General features: G+C 34.7%; 1 protein-coding gene across 2 annotated transcripts in view; it reads left to right on the forward strand.

The window, feature by feature from the left end:
• Window positions 1-19,688, forward strand: part of LOC149803922 (hepatocyte growth factor receptor-like) — a 222,033-nt gene that overhangs the window by 187,008 nt on the left and 15,337 nt on the right. For both annotated transcript variants that reach the window (XM_089953736.1, XM_089953737.1), the window contains 7 exons: window positions 3,675-3,830; window positions 4,427-4,673; window positions 6,957-7,079; window positions 12,005-12,088; window positions 15,442-15,626; window positions 16,250-16,359; window positions 16,911-17,073. In XM_089953736.1, the coding sequence (XP_089809862.1) occupies window positions 3,675-3,830; window positions 4,427-4,673; window positions 6,957-7,079; window positions 12,005-12,088; window positions 15,442-15,626; window positions 16,250-16,359; window positions 16,911-17,073 (1,068 nt within the window). The remainder of the gene's footprint in view (window positions 1-3,674; window positions 3,831-4,426; window positions 4,674-6,956; window positions 7,080-12,004; window positions 12,089-15,441; window positions 15,627-16,249; window positions 16,360-16,910; window positions 17,074-19,688) is intronic.

Consider the following 19,688-nt stretch of genomic DNA (forward strand, 5'->3'; position numbering starts at 1 on the left):
ACCCAAACTGCTCTAGTCTGATACATTTAACCATTCTCATCCGTAACATTCTGGTATAGTCATTCTGGTTCATTGATACAATGTTTATCTTTTATTATCAAAATTATTGCTCTGACAATAACTCTGTATTGTATCATGTTCCAAACGCTAGGCACTTTAATTGAAAGTTAGTTCCACACTTTGTCCATCTAGCACAGATTCACATTTGTTGACAAACCACATAAGCTCCCCGACTAGAGAGACTGCCTCAGTCTAAATAGTAAAAGCAATCCTCTCTTCTCGCATAAATTTCCATTCTTATCCGAAATATTTTGGCATCACCATTCCAGCTCCTTAATATTATGTTTAGATAGTTTTATTTTATTATCAAAATCGATATTCTTACTATGTCACTTTATACTATCACGTTCCATACATCTTTAGTGCATTGGGGCTTCCAGGAATGTATACAAGCAAATGTAAGCATACCAAGGAATAATGCAAATCTTTTACTTTTTTATTAAAATGTTTCTTGGTGAGATAATCAATATATTTCCACTTTCTGTTTAGTAAGAATAATCTTCAACTTCACAGAGTCCACGAGAAATAAAATCAAGACAACTCTTTAAATGGAATAGCCACTAAACTTTTCATATTTATTATTAAACTTCAAGAAGTCAGTGGTTCTGTCATAATCCAAGTATTTTATGAACAGTGATTGTTACCATCAAAATCAAGTGTGTCATCAATGTAGTAAGAACACTTAATGCACTTTCGTCTGAACTTTATAACTATAATTATTAAATGGTTTGTTAAGTTTTCCAAACCCAGTTGGTCTTGCTTTTTACTATTACTTAGTTTATGACCATACAGTTGTAACAAAAGCAATATTACCAAATGTGTACATGCTAATCAGTATTTAACTACTGCTACAACAAAGGTGGATATATGAAATACTCTGTATTTGGAAGCAAATTCAAGAATGGGAGTCGAACGTATGTGGCTGTACGGATTTATGTAGAAAACTGCTTAGTGAATTGTCAACACTATTTCAAGACAGAAACATTCACTGAGGAACAAAAAATACATTTTTGAAAATTTGAATTGACATTTTTACACCTTTTAGCTACTCGGAATGAGGGCGCAATTGCACTACTGTTCTTCGCTAACTGCAGATTTACGAAAAGTTTTTAAAAACTGTGCGATGCTGCTGATCGTACACTAAAACAAACTGCTATATGCAGGATTAATCAAAATATCAGAATACATTTATTATATTTCATAGTTCTGTATTGGGGAAGGGTGATAACTCTTTTTGAAGTTTCAGTAAAATGCATCAAATTCTATCACATGAACTTGATCGACTTCATACGGTAATATTGTACTGTTGTAGTGCAAATTGATAATATGGTGCTTTTATGGAGACGAACGTATACTACAAACATATGGATAAGATAACTAGTGAACACCATTGGAGCAGAAGAGTTTAAACTCCAGAAACTTCGGATATCATCGTTGTATTGGAAACTAGCGTTAGTATCATTCGACTTGATTGAAGTAAATGCAATATATTTCTGGATGAGATCTAAAACAAACTTAAATGTTTATCCCTTGAAATGTTCATAATGAGCAAATATAGTCAACTATTTTAGGTCGACAATTTTTCGGAATTTACTCTATTTTCTACCCCAAGACGGTCTAAAGTTCATGGATCGCTTTGTGAAACTGTTTCATATTGTACTACAGTGCTTTAGCTGTTCCACATTTACTTCCACGGTTTTACTTTTCTTCTGCTATTGAAATATCTTGTAACTCTCTATCAACATCACCTCTAAATAGAATATATCATAAGGATATATTTATATTGCAAAGATTAGAATATTTTCTTTTAAAGTGTTGATGTACAATGTACCTCCTTCTAAGCGATACATGGTTTTGCACCTGACCCTTGAGAGTGACATCTGAAATGAAGCTGTTTTCTTCAACATTTGTGGTAATTTAGCTCTTTAGTAACTGTGAAAATATGGTAATAGGAATGTAGCAACACGGTGCCGTTAATCACTGAAGTCTTTGTCATAAGAATAAAGTTGTTTGCTTATATCATTCCAGATTTCATGATTGATAAGTGGCATGGCCCAACTAATTAAAATTGTCTTCTCTACAATTGCACACAGAGAAGTGCATGCTGCATTGTTAAACTCAGCCAAGGATATAGAAATTGTCTGCCATTTTGGGGATCTTTCTTTTAGGAGATCTGTCACATGTTATTATGATTGTTTATACAAGGACCGTTATCATCTGGTCCTAAGCCATACAATGCCACATCTATTTTGCTACTTAAAGAAATTTGCATTTTTGTCCTACTTTGATCAATGTTGGTACAATTCATTTTTGTCCTCTACATGTAATTCTGATAGACTTTCACCAAACACGCTATCGACTTCTTGCGTTTAGCCATATTTTATGTGAGGCCAGTTTATGCTTCAAAGTCTCTATATTCAGACAGGTCTGACGTTAGACTTGTTCGACTGTAGGACATTTTTGTCCTTTTTGGCTGTAGTAACAACCATGCATGTTGCTGAGTTTCGAACCCTAATTGAAAAGACTTCAACTTGATTTCTTATATTTTTCGGCTTCTTAATTTTTTTCACTTTGGAAGAAGTTGCCTAAGCGCCATAAAAGAGCAACGTTTTGTTCTGCGACAAAAATAAAGAATTTTTAGTTGGCTTTGAGCTCCATAATTAAGAGGCATTCGTTGGGATTTTCATAAAAAACACATTTCCAAAACAATTACCGAAGAATTTAATATCTTGCCATTCCTTTATATTGCCAGAATAAATATGAAATGCATGGTTGAAGTGTCCAATTGATATATGATTCATCATTTGACTGGTAACATATTTACCTTCTCTTTGAAGAGTCCTGCTTCATCCAATGAAGTAATAACATGGTATATAGGTGAAACTGAAGGCTTGACGGAAATTAATATATCCCCCAAGATAGTTACATGCTTATTTACAACTGATTAAAGCAAACTTGGTCAATGTCTAATTACCAGCAAATACATTCGAAACTTTACTATCAAAATGAGTTCTTATGTTCAGTTATTTTGTGTCCAAATTATATGTCTAAGAATCACGTAGTTATTTAGACACATCTAAAAATTCACAAAGTATTAACGTATATGTTTGGTAAGTAATGAGTGATGTTACATGAAATAGAGAGAAACTAGAATATCCATGTTTTGAATAAACATTCCAACATAAATATGTACTTCACACATAAAAGCGATAGTCATTTTCTACATTACAAAACAAATATAAAACGTAACACTTTTTAATCACATAAGCACTTGACTTTAGCAGATTCGGAAATATTAAAGATTCCATGGAATTTTGATTGATTACTTGACTACTGTGACACATGAAACCCGGGAAATAATTATGATAATTTAAAACCAAAATTATAAAGGTGAAATAACAAGACGTAAAGACAAATCTTACGAATTTCCATTCTAATATGAATGTTTGCCTGAGAGGTATTTTGATTTGTTTGTGCCTTTTGAGTGAAAACAGAACCAGTCTCAACATAGCTACATACATAATGGTGCATGTGCTTCATCTATGTTATCTTAATCAAACAGGACTCTGTTTTGTGGAAATGAGCTAATTTCTTTTGCTAATTTGTACTTTCAGGCCACGTGTCTGAGTGGAGTGTCAGCACGAGATGTGACAGTTTCGATTGGAAACGGTTCCTGTAGCGAAGTAAATGTGTCAGAATCCCAAGTCACTTGTAAACCGCCAAAAGTTGAGCCCAAATCCCAACAGGAGAGTGCCAGTCCAGAAGTAATTGTAAGTATCTAATCAAATACAGCCTGTATGGATTCCAATCTATCTAAGGGACATTATTCAAGTTAACCACTTCTATAGATCCAAGTTCAAAGTTTGGTTACAACGTAACATCTAAGTATGGATCGCTGTTGGGATTTAATATCGTTGTCATGTTCTGGAATAAACGTAAGTTATTATACCACCAATGTTAGCAAGTCTAATTACTTTAAGCTGTATTAATTTTTTCTGTATACATTGCGTGAATAGTCCAAAAAACATTGTTCTGTAAAAAGTACTAATAGTGATGTTCTACAAAAATGTAGTTTCATGACATTCTAGCCATGGTAAACTGTAGAATATTAACATTTATTCAATATATGGTTAGATTATATATATATATATATATATATATATATATATATATATATATATATATATATATATATATATATATATATATATATATATATATATATATATATATATATATATATGTATGTATGTATAAAGCCTAGAAGTTTCTGTTCCTATTAATTGTTACATATTGAGTCCCTGCACATATAGAACATCATGTTTCATACACTTTCATTTAAGATGATTTTTATGTTTTTATCTAGGTTAATATAGGTCGCAATTTCTCAAAGCTGGTTGGATATTTGCGTTACGATCAACAAGCGGTCCCTCCCACAACAAGTACTGGTGTAATGCCAATAATAATTGGTTTGACAGTGGGTGTTGTGGTCTTTGTCATTATTTTCTTTGTCGTTGTCTTGGTACTCAAGAAGCGTGACAAGAATACGGTGAAGACGTGGCAGATGCCGATGGATAATCTGGAATCAAATTTCGACGGGGATCGTAATGAAGGTATTTATGCTATTCAAGGTCACCCTGGAATATAAAAATGGTATTTGTGCCACTCATTGGAGGCACGGTGGCTCAGTGGTTTGTATGATGGGCATGTGATCAGAAGATCATGGGCTCCAAGCTTACCCAGACCAAGCCGTGTCAGGTCACTGTGATGTATCTATGAGCAAGAAACGCTGCTCTAATTGGCTCAGCAATGTATAAAATTGTGTGTGTGTGTTAGTGTCCCCTTAAAAGCCAATTTGCTTGTTTCGCTTTTCATATTCTTATCGATAGTGAAGCCTTGTTAATCCAAGCTTTTCATACTTGTATCTCTAGTGAGGTCTTGTTGATCCAGGTCTTTTTTTCATTAGAAAGCCTCTGCATCGGAGGGAATATTTGCAAAATAAGTCTTTTAAGTGATTAGGTATTCAAATTTCTTAGATCTATATGAAAAGGTTGGAAAGATAAGTATCTGGTTTTAATGTTTTATTGGCTTTATTGAAGAACATTATACAGTCGTCCCTCATTATGACACTGTCCAAGGGAGCAATGGAGTATACTGTAGAGAAACCACCTTATAATGAAGTACATGATAAAGTACTACGTCCATATAGCACTGTCCATGGGAGTCATATAGTATATTGCCTTCTAGTGGGACAGCTTTATAACGAAGTACCATATACCGTAGTCCTTCATTATAACACATGTCATGGGAGCCATGGAGTATACTGTGTTATAGGGAGACTACCTTGTTATAAATTACATGATATAGTACTCCCTCATTACAACACTGGATGTAGTAGCCATCAAGTATACCACCTTACAGTGAGATTGTCTTATGATGTGTTATATGACACATTTCATTGTACTAGCACTTAGTGAAATGGGATTCATTCCCATCTTTGCATAATAACAGAAAGGTGTTCTGAAGTAAAATAGCAATAACATACAATGTAAAAGAATGACATTAAATTTATATTAAATAAACATACAACTTTAACAACAACAAATGTAAATGTATAGTTGTGGAAAATGGGTCAGCAGATTGTATTTCTTATGTAATTTCATTCAAAAAGAAATGTGTATAGACACAGCTACTAATGATGACATCATGGCCTGGATGTTAATACAATTTCACATCTTTAAGTAGTGAAATATTGTTTGACTATGTCAAGCTTAAAGAACATGATCACAGATTATCATATACAAGTGCTTTAAGCTATGAAAATTTAGCGGCAGTGCAACAAATTGTTTTGTAATACATGTTCATTTGAATTCATTCTGTTCGGTAAGCAATCTGTCTGCATTCTATTTTGTTCCATTGGTGTGGTGTGTTGTGCCTTATTTGATGCAGACAGCCAGAAATTTGGTAATGGTGACAGTCAAGAGTATGGAAGACCCGAATCCAGTTTGGGTGCAAGACATTTCAAAGAAAACCATAGCAAAGGGAGTTTGCGTGTAATCTGATTCGAGGCCAGGAACAAATAGTCCTCAACATTTTCAGGGCTAAATCGTCTTGAAAATTGTCATGTTATACAACTGCAAAAAGTGCACATTTGCTTGCCAAAATATGTGACCCTAAGTGACATCTGCATAAACTGTTAATACTAATGAAGATAGAATGACTTTCGTCAAGAGATGTGGAAGACTTACACCCGTAATTTTAACATCATCTACGCCATGCAGTAATTTGGATACTGATCATAAATTTCATACTAACCAAAAAATGTGGCAGCACTAGGTAATGCTCCTTGATAAAATTAGAACCAAAGTGGCTTCACTTAAACTAGATGTACTAAATTTAAAGAGAAATAGGTTTTGTGCGAAATACGACCTCAGTCTGTTAAGAGCATGGACAGACCTTTGGTTGCATTCATTACATCAATGGTGGCAAGGACGACATTAACACCTTTGATGAACTGTCCACTGACCCAATCAAACAAATAGCACCAGCTCAGTTAGGTGGTGATGACATACCTGAATATATTCAGGAAATGCAAAATTGTCTCAGCGTCAAGCAGCAGTGTAGTCCCAGTATGAGTCCAGTATGTATCGGTGAGGGAACACTGTATATTGACCTACCAATGTTGTTAGGAGGACAGCGACATAGCGAGGTTAGCAGTATGTATAGGGAACAATGCAAGTTGTGGATCAATATAATGCCCTTTCTGGACATTTTCACAACCATACTCAGAATGAAATGTTTTGCAGGTAATATTCATAACAGCTCATCAGTCCTGGTGCATAAATTATGAATTTACCATCTTTTAAAGAGTGGGCGATTTTTCTTTTCTTTTACAGACAATACTGATACTAGTGGGGCAAGTGCGCCAGTTATTGACAAGAGCACACTTGCTGTTCTAATAGATGCCAGATTGATAATTAACCAAAATCACTTGCGTCTTGGAGATAATATTGGAAAAGGTTTGTGATGAATATTATTATATTTGTATAAGTATAGTTCAACCCTTCTAGAGAGACAGATTTTCTACCAGAAGAAATTGTTTTTTTTTCTAGACAGGTCCTATCTCAGTTGTCATAACATATTGAAACTACACATTAATATTCGAGCATGGATATAATAAAACTTTGAGCATAAATGTTCGCTATCGTTCAATCAGAAATGAGATTTCATATGTGCACCTTTAGCGATTTGTCAAATCAAAGTCTTCAACGCAAGAATTGTGTGAGTTGTATGCCTGAACCCACTTTCATAAACAGTCTCAAACTCATACTAAACTTCTGGTTTGAAATTTTGCTCAAATGCAACATATGCATTAAGGTTTTGTCGAAATGGTTTGCACAAGTTAAAATTTTATCTCAACTTTGTGATATTTTTTCAATTATAGTTGCGTGTGCAGCCTCTAAAATTGATATGCAAGATGGTGACTATGCCTTTTTGGTTGTCCCCTTCAGCATTTTCGCTGAAAGTGTCTTTAGATGAATCACTCTTGCAGAAGAAAGTCTCTAGATTTAAGTTATAGGAATCAATATGCCAGTACAAAATACAAAATTAGCAAGCATTAATAACTGGGCAGAGTTTCCTGATAGCTGTATAATAAATAGTGACGTAATATAATTTAAAATACTTAACTAATTGTATTTAGGTTCATTTTAAGAACATTATAATCAGTCTGTTATGCTAAATGTAAAGAACATGTATCAACTATTAATATTACAACAGTGCCTCCACACAAATCAATCTTGTATTACTAATATCTTACAATTAAGTCATATTGTACACAAAGGGGTCCTAGTGTTCTCATGTATTCGCTTGTCTGTAATACACGTTCTCTTGAAATTAACAAGTACAAAGTTCACAGGATAATGTTTTGACTGAATTTAGAGATTAAAAATAACGATATGAGTTTATTTGTCTGTTTCTCACATTTTTTCCAGTAGCATCTACATTTCCCTCTTCAGTGTGGTGTCATTTATTTGTTTATTCATTGTGTGATTTCTACAATTGACTGCATTTCCTGTAAGTCTCGCATCTGAAGGTATAATGACTGAGAGGAAAGCTATATTTGACAAAAATGCTTGTATATTTCTGTCATACCTTAATTTCGTTTTTGAAGGAGTAGAGTGAAGACTAGTTCTTGTACTTCACAAGCCTTTGACAACTTAAATTTGAGATCAGGTCAAGAACATTAACCTTATAATCTTATTTGAATGAATTTTATCTCTTAATAACTGCTACAGTTCACAAGCCGTTTTGTTCTATTAGCTGGAAATGGTATTTCTTTATTAGCTGATAATGCTATTTTGCTAATGTTTGCATTAAATATACTGTTTTTTGCAATTGTACTAAAATGTTTCTATTTGGTAACAAAATTAATGATAAAAAAACAAACAATCTTCATTCAGTTAAACTATCTGAAATAGCAAATTACACCAGTTGATATGGGTCCTAATTATAAACGCTTGTTCTTTATCCCATAAGCTTTATCATTACATGTAGTCAAGTTTTTGTTGTAGGTCATGTAGTCCGAGTTTCCTTGCCACCCTATTTTTGATATTTGGTCATCATGTTTGGGTGTAGTGTCAGAGTCCATTGCCTATTGAACAGTTGGAATTCACCGACACCATTTTGTGTTGACTTATGGTAGCCTATTACTAACTTGAACGACTTTTCTTCAAGATATACCTGCTTAAAATCGATAAGAATATGATTTATGTTCTCAGAAATTGCGAGTATAGGATTTGTTATCTCTTTAATACACTGACAGATGAGAAGAAAGTACATTGCTGCTTAAATCTGACCGGGATCTCGCCATCTGCATTCGGAGTCACACGACTATACAAATCTTGCAACCTACATGTCAATGACATCAGAAGTCAAATAGCCACGTGATATCGAAAACAAATAATTTTCCAAAGTTGTTGTTCATATTGTAAAAAATTTAGAGTATGCAGATTTGGTTATAGCGCCCGGTTTTAAGGATTTCTTAGATTTGTGTGATTATTGGAATTCGGCGCCATGGAAATATTCCTAGCCCAAAATAATCAGCCAATTATAAGGAGCAAACGTCACTGAGTGAAGTGTTAGTGAGTTTCCATGATGCCATGGTTCACTAGTAGTGAATTCCGGCCAAAACCGAATGAATGTATGTGTCTTAAGATAGTCCAGATTAAAATCTAGTAGTGTACTTTGGTGGTGTGACTGCAAGGATAGTATTTACGGTAGAAAACCTATAAATTACACAAGGGAATAAATGAGAAAGGACTTGGCAGATACCGTTTATGTCACCATGTGGGCAGATGTGGTGCAGTTATATTGGCGAAATATGCCTGGAAAGCATACATTGACTGGCCTCAGGTGGCGGATTTAAAATAGTTCCAAGTGTTAGGGAATACTCATATATTTTCTAAGGCATGAAAGTTTGGCGATACGGAAAGATGATGATGATAAAACATGCAGATGTTAGGTTGATAGATATTTGCCAGGTTGTTTTATCTGTGGTCTTGAATTAATTAGAGAAAAATTTAAGTATAGAATGGACACGTCGGGCTTTCTAATTTACAATTGAAGTTGTATGGAAGTCTTTGGAAAGTTGGGGTAAACGTATGCCTTCTAGAGAGAATCGCGCCAGGGTTTGACAACCGCTGGGACAAGTAAATACCCGTGTGCGTGTACCGATATAATCGGAAAATATTATATAGAAGTCACGTAATGTTTGTAAATGAAGAAAATAAACTTGAACTTAATTCTCGACATATTTAATCTGAGAACAATGACCAGAAACCTGTTGGTATTGCAGCAGGGTGAAGAAAAAAATAACATTCTCAACAAGTACTGAGACCGTGTCAGTGATGTTTTTATTGGTGTCACGTGACTACCGCATTGACATATGCTCGCTGCTTAGTAAATATGCTTTACCTCACGTTTCTGCAACGTATACAGATCACCGGTTGCTGTTTTTAGGATAAATATTTAAGAAGTTTGTGTTCTTTCATTTTTCTATAAAGATTACGTGACTTTCTTTTATATGTTTGATTTGTTTTCCCCCAGGATAACTAGAAATGATTTTTATTGAGATCACATGATTATATGGCCTCTGATGTCATTGACATGTAGGTCGCGAGATTTGTGTAGTCATGTGACTAGGAATGCAAAAGGCGACAGTCGCGATAAATTTAAGCAACGTTGTTATTTTGTTTCGTCTGTGAGCAGATTAAAGATATAACGAAAGGAATGCTTGCAATTTCTGGGAAAATAAATCATATTCCCATCGCTTTCATCTTAATGAAAAGTTGTTCAAGTTTGCTAGGCCAGCTATTAAACGATTACCCTATGCAAACACCAAATGGTGTTGGCAAATTCCAACTTTCAGAAAAGCAATGGACTCTGACCCTACACCCAACATAAATCTCCAAATATCAAAACTGTGGTGGTAAGGGTCAGAGGAAACTCGGACTATAGGTCATGGTGAATACAAGACACACCATTTGTATTCTTATCGTATATTATTCGTACCCACTGTTCACGAATTGTATCATTTTCTAAATTTGGACGATAATTTATTGACTGTTGATCAATTGATGTAATTCCATTTCTTACATCTTTGGTACTTATTGCAGTATCTATTTAGAGATTCGCCGCATCTGATGACATTTTTAAATTGATATGCCCAAAAATGTTAGTTATCGTTAAAATATGACTAGATAATACAAATATTTCTTTACCAATTTACTACGTAATACAAAATGACCCATTAACATATCACTAAGTATTACCAAATCACTAGGTAATACAAATATTCCATTATAATATCACTAGGTAATGCAAACATTCCGCTACTAAATCATTAGGTAATACAAATATTCTATTACCATACCACTAGGTAATACAAATATCCCATCACTCTCAACTACATTGTTCAATCTACCTTTTAACATGGAAATATGAAATTTTATCATAATATTATCATCTAGGGAAGAGTTCTTGTCTGCACAGATTCAGTTTTCAAACAACTTATGTACAGTGGAAACACATTATCCTTTATGCTTGAGGACCTAAAATACATAATGTAAATGATACGGGACTTTGATTTAGTCTATATACTTGCCGCATGCGATACGGTAATTTGATTTAGTCTAGACACATACCGTTTAAGATATGGTACTTTGATATAGTATAGATACATACCGCATAAGATACGGTACATTGATTTATTCTACATGCATGCAGCAATAAATATGGTACATTTATTTAGTATAGATACATACCGCATACGATATGGTACATCGATTTAGCCTAGATACATACTGCATAAGATACAGTACTTTGGTTTAGTCTAGATACATTCCGCATAAGATACGGCACTTTTATTTAGTTTAGATATTTCTTCTTTTGTTAGTCTTTGCTGTCTTGCAGACCAAAAATGCGATGCTATGTTTCGTCAGTTGTAAGCATGTTATTAACTTTTTCAGATAAAATGAAATTTCTCCAAAATTTAGATCTCATAATTGTTGCATTTTTGCACATATGGAGCATGAGATAGTTATGGTTCTTCAAATCACTATTTTTCAGTTTTGTGTTATTCAAATATTTTTTTCTTCTATTAATATATCTCTAATCAAGATGAGCAATCATACAAAATATTACAAATTATACTCATATATATATATATATATATATATATATATATATATATATATATATATATATATATATATATATATATATGTATGTATGTATGTATCTATATCTATCTATCTATCTATCTATCTATCTATCTATCTATATATATATATATATATTTATATATATATATATATATATATATATATATATATATATATATATATATATATATATATATATCCTCTGATATTCATTGTTGCAGGTCAGCATGGCTCTGTCTTTAAAGGCTATCTAACTCTGCCAGGCGATGAAGGGGACATCCTTGTGGCCATTAAAACTCTTCACAGTAAGCACTGTATTATTATTTGACATAAGCTCATTATTCCCCCACCCACATAAATGTTAGATAGTATGCCCATCACCTAAAAATGCTGAAAATTTTCTTTTAATCACTACATTCCCGTAATATTTACAAGGATTAATACCCTTCTGCCCCGCAGTGGAAATGACTATTTGACAGAGTGTTTTATTCCAATTAGCATCAGTTTCCTATGGATCATATTTAGTAAAATCAGTATCATAATAAATCAATATATTCTCACATTTTAGAGTTGCTCTTTGCTTCGTTCCGCTGGTTTGTAGAGTATAAGAGACCGAATATTGTGAATATAACTAGGATCAGTTTTTGTTGGATTACCTTGAAACGTGATATATATTATGGACATAATCTAAGGACGTTTATGTCGATACATTTCATCTCTGTTCTAGGTTTTATTTGAGTAGCTGCCACACGTGACTTATAATGTATTGATTTTCATACCGTTTTATGACAGTTGTTGTCACATTTGGCTTAGGGCTTATTGTATTGATTGACATTAATTAGTTTCCAAGTTTTCAATGCAGTTATATTTGTTCATATTACAATGCTAATAGTAAGATGATGAACATAGTTACCTATGCAATGTTGATAAAACACTGTTACCTATGTAATGTTGATAAAACATTGTTACCTATGCAATGTTGATAAAACACTGTTACCTAAGCGATGTTGGTTTAAACTTATTAGCTTTGTGTAATTTAAGCGATAGATGAAAACATTTTGTGAACGTGGCTTGTTTTTTGTTTTAAAAGATCACCGAGAAACATAGTACTTATTTTGGCTATAATGTGGAAAAGCCCATGTTGACAACTAACTTGTCTCCATGACTTGTATACATTGTTCGTTTTTATAACTAATAGGACGCAATGTATGACAAGCTCTTGTGAAAACTAGACTTGCAGTTGTCAGTGGATTGCTCTGAAACGTATTGCATATATGGTCATCCTCATCAGATTTGCATCTTGACCACAAAATGTTAGAAGCTACATGTTTGAACTTAGTTACAGCTGGATGCAATATATGGCAGAATTGAGTACTACATGTAATGGATTTTGATGCGTTGTAGCTGTACTGTCGAGACCCAAAACGTTATTGATAGCCTGATGTACATCGCATATTAATAAGCACTGGTTTTCTTATTGATACTACTGCTAAATTACTTAGAGGTTTATCATAAGACTTTGCAAGCGCATCTACCGCAAATTCTAGTCAGTCTCAAATGAAGATGGTGCTGCTTGAGCAGCAGATATGACCACAACAGTGTCTATGTTGAACATATGATATCGCTACCTTTCCTGAATGGAAGGTCATATCAACATTGGGTATTCACTACACCATTTTTGTGTGAAGTCTTGCTGGATCGGAATGAAAATAGTACTGACTTTCTTCTTGTAATACCTAGTTGGACCTAAATGCAATTAGTACCAATTTTATACCAAATATCGCTGTAATGAACATAGTGTTCTTTTAAACCCTGCTATTGCTACTCATTCTTAATGGATGGCCATATTGGCACGGGGGTGTTAACCACTATCTCCAACTGATGTCTAGTATGTCATACATGAAAATGATCATCATACAGAGATATAAACAGTGACTAGTCTTCATGCGTTTGTGACCTGCACTTGTATGTACATTGCTTTTTAATGGCTTACTGCTTGCATCAGCTTGTTTGACCGCACTTTCTTTTGAAACTGTATATTAGACTCATCTCCATACCTGGCTAGTCTCACCGCTTTTTATAATTGAAAAGTACAATAGACTCGTCTCATTCAGTAGCTAGTCTGATGGTTAGTTTTGAGTGAATGCAACTATAGAACACAATCATTTCCAGCATGAGCTAGTCTGACTGTTAATTTAGATTGAAATTTTACAATTGTCTCTTCTCGTGGGTCTGTGGTTTTCTCCGGGGTTTTCCTAGCTTCCTTCTATACCATTGATACTGGCAGCCCTATAAATATATCTTGTGCTGAAAAATGGCGTTAAACCCTATAACAACAACAACAACACAAGAACAATAGTCTCCTCTCCGACAATAGGAGTATATGTCATGTGTGTAGCAGTTGTGAGGACATATGTAGTTTACAAACATAAATCTACTTTTAAAGTTATTGCCATTCCTGACTTGGAGTACGTGCATTGCGTATGATATAATGTTGTGAAAGCTTCTTGTCTCTGTTTTTAATTCGTCAATGGACATTTACCGAAAGTTAAACATATGCAGGTGAGAAAGCTTGTCAGCAACTTCACATGGGTATGTGGTTCTTCACGGGTTCATACTGAGTTCCTCCTCCACCATATGCATACTATAATGTGCTAAACAAGGATGTTAAACTGTTAAACCCTACAAAATACATACAGACACACACAATTAAATTGGTCCAATTAATAAACACTTGAGGTGTAGATTGGAGACAGTATTGTTGAGACTATACTAATAACAAGTTTATATATATATATATATATATATATATATATATATATATATATATATATATATATATATATATATATATATATATATATATATATATATATATATATATATATATGTATGTATGTATGTATACACCAAGAGTGGAAGAGACAGAGACAGAGAAAAAGAGAATGCTTATGAATGGTAATTGCTTCAATGTTTTCTGAATGATCATATACGTTGAGAAATATCGTAGAATAGCAAACGTACAAAATATGTTTCACAGTATATGTATTTATGGGAATCTATGTATTTCCTTATGATCATTGAAGGGAACATTATTGTCAATATCTCACATGTGATCCTACTTAATGCATTATATTATGAGAATTGTTGAGATTAATATATTTATCCTTTATTCCGTCTTACTTGATAAGTCAGGTTTCAATTTTCATCAAATTATATTGGTCAAGTCACAAGAGCTAATTTTAACAAATTCAGTTAGCATTTAATACGATAAGTAAAATTTTCACAAGTTTCTTGCACCAAAATTGTATCAAATTTATTCATATCAAATTGTGCCTGCTCCTATCTTTCATCTTTGGACACAAATTAAAGATGCCCGATAATGGAGTTGAAAGTTTGATTTTGTGTTCGTGTTATTTTTATGTAGGACTAGTCACTTAAGCAAAGGTAATAAAATTAAATATACTATTTATATGATGATCTGTGCATGATTCAGTACTAAATAGTACATTCGGTCTAAGTACTTCTTCAGATCCATCCAGCCGTACATGTCTTTGTTGATCCATTAACGTATATGTCATGTCATTCAAAGCAAAACCGCAATTCCTGAAATGTTGATATATGTACATATATTCAGTTTTATTTTCACTGTTCACAGAAAAGAATCTGCGTGACATCGACGTCGATGCATTTCTAAGAGAAATTATGATAATGAAGGAATTCCACCATCCCAATGTGATACGACTTTTAGGGATATGCCTAGAACTGAATGAGATACCGATGATAGTTCTTCCGTTCATGGAGCACGGTGATTTACTGTCCTACATCAGGGATGATACACATGTAAGCCTTTTGCCTTAACCCTAAAATTATCTTGCTTGGCGGAAGTTTTTTGTTTAATTCTTGTTTTTAATTTTTGCAGAATTGAAATTTTGTACAATCAACGACATGCGTTATGATAATTATATGTAGTATACAACAACTTTGATATCAACCAGATAAAGTTTTAAGATATAGTAAGATATATGATAGTTTTGTAGATATTGCCAAGTAAACATTCAAAAATAACCCCATATGAGATCTATTGCTTACTGTGCAATTAATATTCCACATATATAAGATTTATTGCTTACTGTGTAATTGATATTACACATATAAGAGCTATTGCTTGCTGTGTAATTGATATTCCACATATAAGATTTATTGCTTACTGTGTAATTGATATTCCACATATAAGAGCTATTGCTTACTGTGTAATTGATATCCATCAAGCTTAATATCGTCCATTTACTTTTGAATATTGACTTGCTTTAGTGATATAAGATTTACCCAATAGAACAATTACAGTTAGAAAGCAAAACTGCTATCAGCAATGATTCCATTTCGTCTTCTTTACGGTGTTCAGAGGAGTCCAACCCCTTTAACATAGTTCAAACTTTTTATTTTTCTGTCTTTCTGTCTTCGAGACCCCAACTGTTACAGATCTGATTCAATTTGGGATTGGCATTGCGGAGGGAATGTCATATCTGTCAGATCACAAGTTTGTCCACAGAGATTTAGCGGCCAGAAACTGCATGTAAGTCTCTCAAACTATATACAACATGTGTCTTCACTATATTCACTATGAAGTTTAGTTTCTATTGCAAGTTTAAGCTTTTAAAAAATGTAAGAGATTAAAACCTTTGTTAACAGAGATGATTTCAAAAAATATGATTGTCCAAACATGCCACGATAGTGCAAGCTCAGCTCTAAAAATAAGAAAAAAATATGCTAAAAGTTTTGAGAAGTACACACAGACTTGTAGTTAGTCTTTGAACACAATTGGCAAAAATGTTAATAAGGGTGAAAAATTTAAAAGTTGAAAACAATGTTAATTAACTGGCTTAATGCAAGATATTACTATCATGCTTTTTACTATCATGCTTAATTGTCAGAATTATTGTAATGTTTCTATATTTTTAAAACAAAGTTACATTGTTTTGTCTTTTTCATTGATCAGATAATATAGTGAGCACCATAACTTGTTTATCTCCTTTCTCACCAGCATGTAGACTTAATATAAAAAACATTTTAGTACATATTAAATATGCTTTTAGATCTTTCTCTGTCACTGTTACTTTTTAAAAGGTTGGATGAAGAACTAAATGTGAAGGTGGCAGATTTTGGTCTATCCAGGGAAATTTACGAGACGGGGTACTACACCAGTGACAACAAGAAATCCAAACTCCCCACTAGGTGGATGGCACCGGAGAGTTTGGGGAAAGGAACTTACAGCTCAAAATCAGATGTGGTATAAATTGAATTTACCTATGAGTAACTCTATCACACTGGCATACAAGTAATTGAACAACAAGCCTATAAGCATATATAAAGGTCTGTTAGGAATGAGCCTCAGGCAGATAATCATACCATATGTACTTGCTAGATTTAAGATAGAAATATTACATAATTTTGACAAAAGAAAACTCAAAAGATATTATAAGGCTACATAATGGCAAGGTACCAGTCAGAGGTTAGGGGTGTTATTTAAATCCCAAGATCAGAGTTTAAGAAATAAAGGCATAGTCAGTAATTTCCATTTCTGGCAGGTTTAAGAAATATCAAAAAGAAGAATAATTTGGGTTACTAGCAGAAATCACTGTTAGGATTAAAATGTCAACTTCATTGTATTCATTCATTTATCAGTTTAGATATATAATATTTAAAAAAAAAACATTATTGTCTTTTTTTACATCTTTAATAAGAAAATATTAAGTTTGTTAACATTTTTCAACAATTCGTTAAATTTCTTTTCGTCTTTGTTTCAAAATAGTTTACATTTAACCCTCAGAAATATAATATCCTGACAAGCATTTCTTTCTCAAATAACCCTCACAAATTTACCATCTTGACTTGCGTTCTTTTCAACAGAGACATAGTTATGCTAGTTCATTGCAATTATATTGTTTTACAATGAAATGTAAAGACGATGACTCATCAAACGTGTTCTAACAATATGAACATATGAAGACGTTACCTTGGTAACGATTACAGTGTTACCGTATTATGATGATATTGTTGTACCTCAGCTGTTGTGCTAAAACGTAAAAACAAGGTCTTTGTCACTAAAAACATTCTAAGTCAAAATTAACCAAAATTGTGTAAAAACAAATGAAACAATGCTGTAACAATAATTATTTCAGGTTCTCCACATATAAAATAAAAACAAAATAAGTTTACCGATTTTCATTTGTCTGTCTAAGATGATCTTGCTTAACGGTGTGGGTGACAATGTTTTGTGTTGCATACAGCTCATGATTGTGGTCAACCCATCGCTGCAGCTATTTCCCCTAGTCTGTGATGACTTCGCACATCTTGGACTTGAGAGGGCGGTCTTTGAGTGTGGGGGGGGGCTGTCGCCTTCTTGATACCCTTGTACATGCCTCTTGCATCCCCGGTTTCGGCAGGGTGTTGGCGCAGGGGTAGGTTGTCTGCTGGGCATTATTCCTGGCAGTGCTAAGGACTTGTAGTGTACTAGGGCTAGGTGCAGCCTTGTATGACAGGAGGGCTTTCCTCTTCGTCACGGGCTCCATCTCCTCCCATTTGGCCTCATACCACTCGTGATTTCTGTGCTCCTTCTGTGCTCCTTCTTCCCATAGGCAGTGATGGCTGAATTGTACATAGCGTCACATAGGTGGGACCACTTGGAGTCGAAGAGGTCATCAGGTGTCGCTTTGTTGAGAGATTCCTGCAGTTTTCTGATGAACTGCTATTTCTTCTGGGCTGCTTGCACAGCATGTATTGATGCGTGGGCAACCCTTCTTCTTTGCTGGTACAGATTCGTGGGTATTATTCGCACATTGCTGGCCATGAGAGAATGGTCCGTGTCGCAGTCGGCACTGTGATAGATACAAATGATGAGGACACTGTCCAGTTCCGCATGCCTGGTGATGATGAGGTCTAGCTGGTGCCAGTGGTGAAAACGTGGGTGTCTCCATGACACCTCGTGGATCTCCTTGCATTTTAAGAAGGTGATGGTCACATATAGGCTGTAGGAGAAGCATATCTCCCGCAGTCGCTGACAATTCTCGTTGATCATGCCCCTTCCGTAAGAGCCGATACAGGGGGTCAGCTCCCACTCTAGCATATAATTCACCTAGTAGATATAACCCTTCAGTATTGGGAATACAGGATATTGCCTGATCCAGAGCCTCATAGATCTTGTCTTTCTCCTCATGGGTGAAATAGAGGGTTGAGGAGTACATGCTGAATATGTTGACAGCCGGAGGGCAAGAATCAATTCAGCACCTGATGACGGAGGTCAATGAAGGCTACTAGCGTGTTCTTTACACCAAAGCCAACACCGTGCTGCCTAGGTTCATCCGAGCGGTCCCAGAGCCAAAATAAGTTGTAATTGGCTTCCCTGATGGTGCCTCTGTCGGCCAGTCGGGTCTCCTGGAGGCAGGCAATTTCGACGTTCAGTCGGGAAAATTCTCTGTCAATGACGGTGTGCCGTCGATCTGCTGAAGGTCAGCGGTGAATCCAGGACACATGGTCCTGATGGTCCAGCTGACGAAACGAAGAGCTGGTGTCTTCTTATTTCTTCTCTGAGTCTTGTCTGACGCGGAGTTTTCATCCCACTTGTTGAGATTGTTCTCTAAGCTCCATGAACCCAGTGAAGCAGGCAGACCATGGTAGGCAGCACCTTACTGACTAGGGGCTGCCCAGCTTGTGGTGGGCGGTAGCTGTCCAGTGAAACATCATGATCTCTCCTACTGTGTGTAGCAGCCCAGGTGCCAACCTCTACGCCAATCGAGCTTTGACTTAGAACCAGTAAACTGCTACTTCCCTTGTTGTGCCGACGCCTTAAAATGACGCTTTAGTGTCCTCTACAGTGAAACTACCAGCCTGGGAAGGGTGGTATGG

This window comes from Sinohyriopsis cumingii, chromosome 3 (assembly GCF_028554795.1).
Source record: "Sinohyriopsis cumingii isolate HCF-2022 chromosome 3, ASM2855479v2, whole genome shotgun sequence".
NCBI classification, from domain to species: domain Eukaryota; kingdom Metazoa; phylum Mollusca; class Bivalvia; order Unionida; family Unionidae; genus Sinohyriopsis; species Sinohyriopsis cumingii.